The sequence below is a fragment of the Athalia rosae genome, chromosome 2, assembly GCF_917208135.1.
Source record: "Athalia rosae chromosome 2, iyAthRosa1.1, whole genome shotgun sequence".
Taxonomy (NCBI): domain Eukaryota; kingdom Metazoa; phylum Arthropoda; class Insecta; order Hymenoptera; family Athaliidae; genus Athalia; species Athalia rosae.
Genome location: NC_064027.1, coordinates 28,411,468 through 28,421,389, shown reverse-complemented (window position 1 = coordinate 28,421,389; position 9,922 = coordinate 28,411,468). Strand labels below are relative to the sequence as shown.

General features: G+C 46.2%; 3 protein-coding genes across 3 annotated transcripts; all 3 read left to right on the top strand.

Moving 5' to 3' along the window:
- The first annotated feature begins 309 nt into the window (after positions 1-309).
- Positions 310-4,630, top strand: LOC105685705. Its single transcript, XM_012400059.2, has 4 exons — positions 310-1,495; positions 1,571-1,800; positions 1,956-3,103; positions 3,829-4,630. The coding sequence occupies exons 1-4, from the start codon at positions 835-837 to the stop codon at positions 3,965-3,967; spliced, it is 2,178 nt and encodes a 725-aa protein (XP_012255482.2). The 5' UTR covers positions 310-834; the 3' UTR covers positions 3,968-4,630.
- Positions 4,631-5,956: 1,326 nt separating this feature from the next.
- On the top strand, positions 5,957-7,063 carry LOC105685747. Its single transcript, XM_012400107.2, has 3 exons — positions 5,957-6,117; positions 6,202-6,560; positions 6,625-7,063. Exons 1-3 carry the CDS (start codon positions 6,011-6,013, stop codon positions 6,903-6,905), a joined length of 747 nt encoding a protein of 248 aa, XP_012255530.2. The 5' UTR covers positions 5,957-6,010; the 3' UTR covers positions 6,906-7,063.
- Positions 7,064-8,725: 1,662 nt separating this feature from the next.
- Positions 8,726-9,922, top strand: LOC105685706. Its single transcript, XM_012400060.2, has 2 exons — positions 8,726-9,088; positions 9,202-9,922. The coding sequence occupies exons 1-2, from the start codon at positions 8,741-8,743 to the stop codon at positions 9,751-9,753; spliced, it is 900 nt and encodes a 299-aa protein (XP_012255483.2). The 5' UTR covers positions 8,726-8,740; the 3' UTR covers positions 9,754-9,922.

The following is a 9,922-nucleotide window of genomic DNA, read 5'->3' as shown; positions in this document are numbered from 1 at the left end:
TTCGAGAGGATAATTCGGTAGATCGATGATAATCGGTGGGTTCGATGAGTTCGCGGTTCGCCTCTGTCCAGAAAAGTGGAGTAACTACAAAGTTGGAAAGCCCACACGATCGATGAATCCGCGATGGTCCGAAGGCTCTCTTACACTGTTAATGCCCGAAGTAAACACGAAATCCCGTCGATTCCCGGCACTGTAGCGGGCGTACGGAATGCCTTCGACTAAGATATAATGACCTTCCCCGGTGTCTGAAGGAGTAGGAGGGCCTTTGACACACTTGACGATGAGGTGAATTGTAACCACAGACGGGAGAAGTCCGAGCTTAGTTCGATACGAGAGATTGTTCGATGCGCATCTCTCCGCCGCTTGGAAACGCGAGGTGCAACCGATACGCCGATCACGGGGGCCACGTGTACCTCCCCAATTGAATCGGAAGCGTTGTTGATCTCCTTCTTCGGTTCTTGCTTTTGCTTTATTTTTTTTTTTTTCTGTTTTTGCTCCGGTTCTCGGTTCAAAATAATCGCGCGCGATCGGAGAGTGAACAAATTTCTTTTACGCGGGAAGTGCCGATCGGTGATAGGTGGTAAATATAATCACGGCCGTATATTCGCACTTGAAGTAGAATTTGTGATTCTAGACTCGCGGTAAACTAGGAGGCGTAAAATATATGCCGCCAGCGGAGCGTGAATTTAGCTGTTATGCCGCGGTAATTGAAATTACATCGTTGCATTCGGAAATTTAAAGATGTAAGAAACTTTCATCGGAAGAATAACATAAACTCGACGCACGACGAAAAAAAAAAACTAAAAAAAAACTAAAAAAAAAAAAAAAAAAAAAATGTACAGTTTAAAAATGTGCCAAAGGACGATAATCCTCTTGCTCCTCGTGTCATCGACGTACTCGCAGTTTTTCGATTTCTACAAAATCAAATCCTACGTAAAGTTCTTCGACATCAGAGATCTCTACACGAATGACACGGGCAATTCGCTTTGGCAAGGAATTTTGAAAGACTGCTCGAAGAAGACGTCGTTCTCCTGTATCCAGAAAAACGTCTACACTTACCTGGACGATACCTTCACCGACAGGGAAAACATCACGGTGTTCGATGGCTTCTATATGACGAAGAACGATTTGGATTACCACAAATATTCGGCGGAATACAACGAAAACGAAAGAGAGAACGACGTCGAGGAAGGTGGAGAATCGAAGAGCGACGAATCCGGAGACGGTACGAAAAGAACCGACGACGAGACTCCGGATATCGAGGACGAGTTTGAGGAACCATTATCGCCACTGGAAGAAGTAACGAATGCGATTCACGGCAAGGCTATAGAGTTCTTGGCTACCAGAAATTACGAAGTTCAGCTGCCCTCGTTCTTCTTTGAAGGAGCAACGATCAAAGTCAGTCCAAAAGAAGTTGACGAGGACGGGGCCCTGATAAGAGTTGATTTCAAACAAAGAGATCTCTCCACCCAGGGGAGATTCTTCAAGAAAATAAGTGAGCGTCAATTTTCGAACGGAAGATTATCATTCGCTCGGGTCCGTTTAACGTTGACTCTTTTTTACTTTACAGAGAAATTCATCCAGAGCAAATTGGTGACCAGTTTCCTCGCCCTCTTGTTGATCATAAAGTTGATAAAGATCAAATTCATGTTCGTCATTCCGTTCCTGTTCGGCGTCGGGACTGCGAAGAAATTATTCCTGAAGTTGCTTTTGTTCCTGATACCGGCGTTCGCCCACGTTTTCAAATTATGTTCCAGTTACTACAGTAGCGGGACTAAATATCACCATCATCATCATCAGGTAATGCGTGTATGCCTTATGGGCGTGCGAGCAAATAATATACCGGCACAGCGAAAGATTTCGCGGCCAATTAACCCCTTTTACATACACGTACTCATTCGGACGCGCTTCCAATTTGGTTAAGTTTTTTCTTTTTCTTTTCATCCTGTATTCAGATCGCTCACCATCACCACCACGTGCCAGTTCCGGTTCCGATTCCGGCGTACCACGACCATCATCATCCTCACCATCACGAATCGGAGGATAATTTCGAGGGCTACGACTACGCGCATCCTCACATCCAGTACAGAAAGGACGTCGAGGAATTGAAGGAATGGGGAATCGAGCCGTACGACGATCCGGGTGTAGTCGCATACGGTCCTTACGCCCAAGTCGTTGATCCGTCAGCCGGTCAATACGGGATGCCTCAATACGCGGCTAACGCCAGACCGGTCGGTCTTCCCAATCACTTGGGTCCGTTCGAGAAGTACGCGCCCCAGAACCAGATGAAATACGACAAGCCACCGGGGCCCCACGACAATCCGAATCCCAACATACGGCACACTTTGAACAACCTCGGTCCGACCCAGTTGAACAAAAATCGAATCGGAACGAAAGGTGGCGTCGCCAATCTGGGGCCGATCGGCAACCACGCGCAAAATTTGGCGTTCAACGGGTATCTCGACGACGTGAGACTCACGCGGGCCACGCCGCCCGTCACCGAGTCGAATCTGCAAAAGGGACACCATCAGCCGTTCAACCCCCAAACGAGGCCCGTCAACGGCTTTCAGAAGAGCGTCAGCTTCGCCACGAAATCCGACAACTCCAACACGGCCGACAATTGGTTCGGCGACAACGCTCTCCGGGGTCAACAGGCGATAAAGAGTCCCGTTTTCGTCCACGCGACTCCGACAGCGCAGACTTACGGTCAGTCGCTGAACGCCGCCACCCAGAACCTGATGAAACCGTTTCAGCATCCCTCGAACGCCTTGCCGAATTCTCAGCAGGCGTTTCAGCACCCGCTCGCCCTGAACCCGTCAGCGACGAGCGTCCAGAAGCCGGTTTACAACCACCAGCAGCAATCTCAGAAGCAAACCAACGGCGTCGAGACGCTGAAACAAGAATTACCGGACGTTGCGACCAACAATCAACCGAGGCGATACGACGACGATTATTACGGACCGATTCTCGGCCGCCTCGACGAAATATTCAAACAACTGAGATTCGCCGAGGAGGTGTGCAGGGAGCGTTTGATATGCAGCATGTACAAAAATCCGGCGAATTACACACCGCACAGCAATCTGGTGTCGAACGAACTGTCAAGGTGAGTGGGGTCGGAGCTGACGTTGAAGTCACCGTCTTGAGGCGTCGATACCTATGACGTTGTCTGTCGGTAGTCAGAGTCGTCGTCGTAACCGTCCAGATATAACGATTATTATTATCCCTACGGTGCAGTAAGCGTCATTCTAATATTACCAACGATTCCAAATAACTTCAAATCAATGAACTTCCGGAGAAAGGCGCTCGCGTAGTGACGACGATGATGATGAAACGAGTTAAATCAAGCCAATCGGGTCACTGTAAGTGTAGGTATACGCGTACGGACGATGTGGTTCTCCGTGTCCATCCGCGGTGCTTCCTTCTGACTTACATGGGTTACATTTTTTAAGGTTTTTGGGTCACGACCGTGAAATATTGACGCTACGAGTTGTATTAACTCCGTAACGCGCACCTTCGGCAAACACGGACTTTGGTACGTACGTACGTATCGGCGCCCGTCTCTGAGGATAAAAAAAAAAAAAATTATTCTTTTCCTTTCGCATTTTTTTATTCCAATGAATTCTTACGCGCGCGAACGAGGCGATTCTGCATATATATCCATCTAGGTCGTTGCACGCTGGAAACTGAGAAACTGGCGAACGAACGGGGGCCTACCGGTCGAATCACGGTCACGCCCACCGTTGCGACCGTGCGATACGGGAATATAAATTTACGCGGACTCCGTTAATACCGAGATAATCCAGGTTTAATCGACGCTCGTATTTTCAGAGAACCGGAAGAACTGAGACAGGGGAACAAAGAGAGCGTTTCGGGACGACGCTTCCAGCGATATCTGAACGCTGCGAGGACCGGACAAGATGGCGGTGATTGCCCGAGGCTTTACGCCTGTTACATAAGCAGCAAATAGCCAAATTCTAGCGCTCAAAGTTTAACGTGAACTCCAAATATAGACATTTAGCTGATACGAAGTTTTTTCACTAACGTGAATCGATCGCTTTGTTTTTCTTCTTGTTTTTTTTTTGTTTTTTTTCCAATTGTAATTTGAGCCGAATTTTGTGCGCCATAAATCGGCACCGTTTCGCTTCTTACGTTTCAATTTTCCTATTTATTCGTCGATCACGTTATGGCGCACAAATTTCCATGGCTCATTTTATCGAAAAACCGCATAACTCGCGACTCCGAATATTCGAGAGGTCTGAGTTTCTGGTTGTTCCTTAGGTTTGGATAAATTTTATACTCGTTTAACGATCATCGCGTCATTCTATTTATATTCTTACTAAACAAATGTCTCAGTATCATCTAATTAATATCTAATTTATATAAATAATTATATCATTCGCATATATATATTAAACAGGGTGCCATTGCCATCCGTTGGTAGATAAGATATTTGTATAACGTTAAACATTCGAAAATTATATCGACAATCATTTTACGGAATGTTTGTATTTATTTGTATAATTGTATCTGTTCTTGTTTGTTTTTTTTGTTTGTTTTTTTTCATCCTTTGTATCGTGTGTGCTCAATAGTTGTAACAATCTGTAAATTATGTACAATAAAGTGATTTCAAAGAAACGCCAATTTATTATTCCTCACATATAATTCACCGAATGCGAACTCCCGAGCTCGCGAACTATTCGTTGAATTTTTATGGCCATTAGTCGGAAAAAAATCGACGTTCAAAATCGCGATTACGTTTCCAAGCGGACGATTCGTATTCCGATATTAGATAATCGGAACAGCGTAAGGATTCTTCACTTTTCATAGAGCGTGGAGGAGGATTTAGAATCCATCGGCTTCGGAATCTGAAATTGTATCGCGTGCGTCATCGCATCGACGACTCACTCGTCACGCAATCTCCGTGAAAATCATAGAAATTAAACGTAGCGACGTCGCATTCGATCATTTTCTAATGCGCTAACACGTTACGATATTTATAACACTTTCCTCCGGTACGACACGGTCTATCGGTATGTACAACGTAACGTCATATAGTAGGTCGTGGAATGTACACGGTCGTCCGGTGTACGGGCATATTTTCGATATAACTCGTGACCCTCGTTTCAATCCGTTAAAGATCATATTCATCGGGATTAACGACGTGCGGTTACAGTACGATGCCTTTTAAAAAATTGTCAGCCTTAGGCGGCCGGATGTGTCCGGATGCTTATAAATAATTTCTTCGACTCGTCTTCAACCCGTAATTTCAAGATGGTCGACCGTCATCGCATCTCCACGCACCGCTATATCTCGTTAGTTCGATCATCGAAGTGGATGGCCGATGATGGAACGCGGAATGAAAATAAGTGGCGAACTCCGCATTTTCGTTCCACACAAATCAAGAGTATAACAAAGACGGGTTAGCATTTTTAGTACTTTCTACCGAGCTCATTTACTTCTAATGATTCGGAATAACTTATACGCTTGTAAACTTTGCGAGTATTGTTGAGGTACTACAACCACGTCGATGAAGAGGTATTTTGAGTATTCGATACTTTCTCTAATTGCGAAGAAAGAGCGCCGACGAATCGGATTATAAGGACATTGAAAATTGCTTATTCGCTTCAGGAGTTATCGATGCGATTTCAAATTCATTTTTTCTGTTTCCATCAAAGACCGGTCGAAATGATTACACGATGATTGGAATCCAGCGATATTCGAGAGTAAAATTTCGCGACTGATAATTATTATTCAATTTTTTTTTTTTTTTTTTGACCTACCGAATCGGTAGCCCGGATTTGAAACTGTATCGGCGATGCTTGTTCGAACCCGAATCGCGACACCCTGGTCAAGCGCGATGGCTTTCTTCTTGGAGTCGTGAGACAGCACGTCCCTAATAAAAATTCAGTGTTCGTCCTAAGCCGTCGATCGTATATAAAACCGGGGACATCGTAGTCGAGGAAGTCATTCGGTGTTGAGCTTTAGAAATCGATCGGTCTCCGAAACGGTCATGAAGGTTTTCGTTATAATTTCGTTGTCCCTTCTGGGCTCGCTTGCCGCTGCCCAGCCGCAGGACGCAACCACCACGACGGAGGTCTTCAAGAACATTTACTACAGGTGGGTCGAGTTCGATAAAGGATCGTTGAGGCGGCTGCTAATAGGCAAATTAAAATAAAATCCCACCCTCTTGTTTCGTTTCAGATGCATGGATAGCGAATCTATGCTGTCCTGTGTTAAGCCAAAGGTGTTGGCTTACGTGAGCGAGGCTGTTAAACAGGACAAGATTAAGATCACGGAAGACCTGGCCATAGTTAAGTCACGCGAGGTACCCGATGATAACGTCGAGGAGTATTACCACCAGTACGATACCGCCGATCCGACCAGAAGGGAACTCCTCCGCTCCCTCATGCTGGAAAAATTAGACTCCTACCTATCCAGTCATCAGCTCGAGGCTAAACTTCCAGAGGCGATCGCCGGATCCAACATCGTCCCTAGGGCGCTCGTCGAGTCCGTACCCTCGAGTCTCACGGTGCCCTTGGGCGACGTCCAGGTTGGGCAAGGTGAGCGCTTACCGAAATCGCGGTAAATATCACACGACTGATTTTCATTGAAATTTTCCGCCAGGTCGCAGCTTCGTGAAGAAGGTGATGATCCCGTTCCTCCTCGGTCTCAAGTTCAAGGCTACCGCTCTGGTGCCCCTGGCGCTGGCTCTGATCGCTCTGAAGACGTGGAAGGCCCTCACTCTGGGTCTCCTTTCTCTCGTTCTCAGCGGCGCCATGCTCATTTTCAAACTTACGAAGCCCAAGGTCGCCTACGAGGTTGTCCACTACGGACATCCCCCCGTGGAACACGCTCCTCATTGGGACACAGCGCCCCAAGGACCCTACCGCGGCTACAGAAAATAAAATCCACGAATATCGAACCTCGAAATCATCACGCCAAAAACCAACGACTAGGACTGTATTTAATATTTATTGGAACTGCCCGTCGACGGGCTGATTCATTTTCTGTCACATGTGTACTTCTATTTATGTATAATAAATCTATCTATTTTTAATATGAACCCGTTTGATTCTCGTCATTCTGTAAAATACACCTGCTCTCGTCAAAGAAATCACCGAACAACGAACGAAATTCAGTTTCATTTGAAATAAACGAAGTCGAGCTAACTTCGAGTGAAAAAGCTTTAACTTCTACCAGAGGACAGACTGGACCTGAAGTTAGCGAAAAACTTCATAAGAATCGAGTTGACGGGCTCGGCAAATTTTTCATATTCCGACGTAACGTGGAGTGACATTACGAGGGGTGTACCGGAAGTCAAAGTGGCAAAAGGAGCCACGCAAGACTTTGTGGATCTACGTGAATCGATGAAGCTTTTTTTACGGTATATGATTAGAAACGAAATAGGAGACGGAAATAATTAATAATGAGATCGATACTCGCGTTGATCATCGATCGCTCTAGATATTTATGAAAATTGTGACCCAGAATCCCAATTACTTGGCCCATTGTTTGAAAAAAAAAAAAAAAAAAAAAAATAGCCGAGCGCGCATAGCTCGCCGTAAGGTGTCACCGTGCATATTCTCACACGGCATAACACACGACTAGCGCATACTAAATAATACCGCGAGGAAACTGACTGGACGAAGTTCCGGCTATAACGTTTTGTCTCAAATGAAAATAGAGGACTATAAACTATAATACGTTAATCGTTACGGACCGACGGGGGACGAAGGTAGGGGGCAATCAACCCAGAAGAGGGACTCCTTGTAGGTCACGAACCACGTGCCATGTGACCCATGGAAAGTGTGATGAACGAGCGTGCCGCGAATCAAAAACGGGGTGTGCGATCGATTTTTTTATTTTTTTTTTGTTTTCTTTCGGACGCCCGAACCGTCTCTGTACGGCGGAACGTCGACCGATCGAATGAAATAGTTTTTGAAAAAGTTTTTACGGACTGAGATTTGCGAAATAAATCAGTGGCGTGGTCAGAAGTCGGAGATGGCAGGTATACGGCCGACTTCGGCGGGGTAAGAATCTGTTCCAACTGATCTGTTCGCCATCCTAATCTGAGGAATTCAATCCGTCGATCGAATGCTCGTGTTTCCAGCGTACGCCCGAAGGTATTGTGAAGCAGAACACGTTCACCCCGTAGTCTCGTACTCGGACGAAATCCTTTAGAAGAGTTGATAAAATCCACCTACACAGGTACAAGAACCGGTAACGTTCACACGTGATGAAATTGCACTGCACGTGCGATCGATGGAATGCGAATCCCGATTTTGTTAACAAATTTTATCAATGGGAACACCGGGAGTTCAGCCTCGATTTATTCGCCGGTAGCGCAATATCGATTCGCGAATGGCCGGAAAACGGAACGATCTCTTCTTGAGCAGAAAAAATGAGGGTAGGCTTTTCGAGTCTTCGGTTGACAATGAGATTCCGCAACGTCGGATATCGGCGAATTTCAACGTTTTACCGGGACATATTTCCGTGTCCAAATGTCCGACTTACCCTAGATAATACGGCGAGGGGAACTAGCATCTTCGTTAATTTAGCGGACGACCCAAGTTGGTCAGCGCGCGGCACAAGTCGAAGCTAGGATGTACGAACGTGGAACGAGGTTCATTAAACAGTCGCGTCGTGTCCGAGACCCCGATAATCGAAGACCATACTGAACGAAAAGAAAATTTAAACCAGTGGGGGGGGTCGGGGGTAGGTGGTTTTGTATAAAGAGGCGATGGCCCAGCCCAAAAGCATCAGTGATAGAATCGTCTTCGGTCAAGTTCGGCGGTCAGAGCGATTGATTAGAATCTTCGAAGTCGTTCTTCGTGTGGTTTCTTTCACGTCATACCCCTACGGCGTCTATTTTGCCAGCTTCGCAATGATGAAGTTATACGTTTTGTGCGCCCTCGTCGCTTTGGCAGCTGCCCAACCGGCCAAAACAGACTTCTGGAGAGGCACGAGCATGGACACAATGGTCGATCAAATGAAAACCGACTGCGCCCAGAAGAACGACGAGATATCTTGCATGAAGTTCAAGGTCCTCAATCTCCTCGATCAGATCTTCCGCAAAGACAGCTTCAAGGTGACGAAAATAAATAAATAAATAAATAAATAAATGAAACCGTATTACAATTTTTTTTATCAAAAGTTTCGCACGTTCCAAATAACGTAATCGACGAATCGTCGTTCCTCCAGGTATCAGAGACGGTCGAGGTGACTCGCAACTCGTACCCGGTCGAAGAAGTCTCCGCTCGCGGCGAAGGATCCTTTTTGGAAACGGTCCAGTCCTACCTGGCCTCCCACGACGTCACTTTCAAATTGCCCTTCGAATCCTCGGTGAAGGTCAGCCCGCGCAACATCGACGACGACGAGCTCACGTTCAACGTGAAATTCGGCGAAGGTCGCGCCGTCCAGGAAGCTCGTAAATCGAAATTGAAGAAAGTCATCATCCCGATCCTTGTTTTCGTTCTATTGAAGGCGATGACTTTAATTCCGTTGGCTATCGGCGTCCTTGGCCTGAAAGCCTGGAACGCTCTTCAGCTTTCTTTCTTCAGCTTTGTTGTTTCCGTCGGTCTGGCGATCTTCCAACTCTGCAAGAAAATCGCCGCCGACAGTCACGCCGCTCCCCTAGCAGCGCATGGCCCCTGGGAGTACCAAGCGGCGCAATACCGCGCTTTCGACCAGCCCGAAATTGTCCAACAGGAGTCCGCGCAGGATCTCGCCTACGCCGGATACAGTAAACAGTGATGAATCGAACTCGACGAATGTCATCGACGCAACGAACCATCGGTACAATTATAATTGTACCAAACGAACGCACTAGTACCCAAAGACGAAAAAAAAAACATTACTATACTTTTGTAAAATATTTTTCTACATACGATAATATCGCTATTTAATAAATTATTCTCGCAAA

Excerpts from the sequence above, each read along its gene's own strand:
- LOC105685747 (XM_012400107.2), top strand. The coding sequence starts at position 6,011 with ATGAAGGTTTTCGTTATAATTTCGTTGTCCCTTCTGGGCTCGCTTGCC. Across the intron at positions 6,118-6,201 it reads TTCAAGAACATTTACTACAG|ATGCATGGATAGCGAATCTA; the intron begins GTGGGTCGAGTT and ends GTTTCGTTTCAG. Across the intron at positions 6,561-6,624 it reads CGACGTCCAGGTTGGGCAAG|GTCGCAGCTTCGTGAAGAAG; the intron begins GTGAGCGCTTAC and ends ATTTTCCGCCAG.
- LOC105685706 (XM_012400060.2), top strand. The coding sequence starts at position 8,741 with ATGGCCCAGCCCAAAAGCATCAGTGATAGAATCGTCTTCGGTCAAGTT. Across the intron at positions 9,089-9,201 it reads TCCGCAAAGACAGCTTCAAG|GTATCAGAGACGGTCGAGGT; the intron begins GTGACGAAAATA and ends TCGTTCCTCCAG.
- LOC105685705 (XM_012400059.2), top strand. The coding sequence starts at position 835 with ATGTACAGTTTAAAAATGTGCCAAAGGACGATAATCCTCTTGCTCCTC. Across the intron at positions 1,801-1,955 it reads ATCACCATCATCATCATCAG|ATCGCTCACCATCACCACCA; the intron begins GTAATGCGTGTA and ends TCCTGTATTCAG. Across the intron at positions 3,104-3,828 it reads GTGTCGAACGAACTGTCAAG|AGAACCGGAAGAACTGAGAC; the intron begins GTGAGTGGGGTC and ends TCGTATTTTCAG.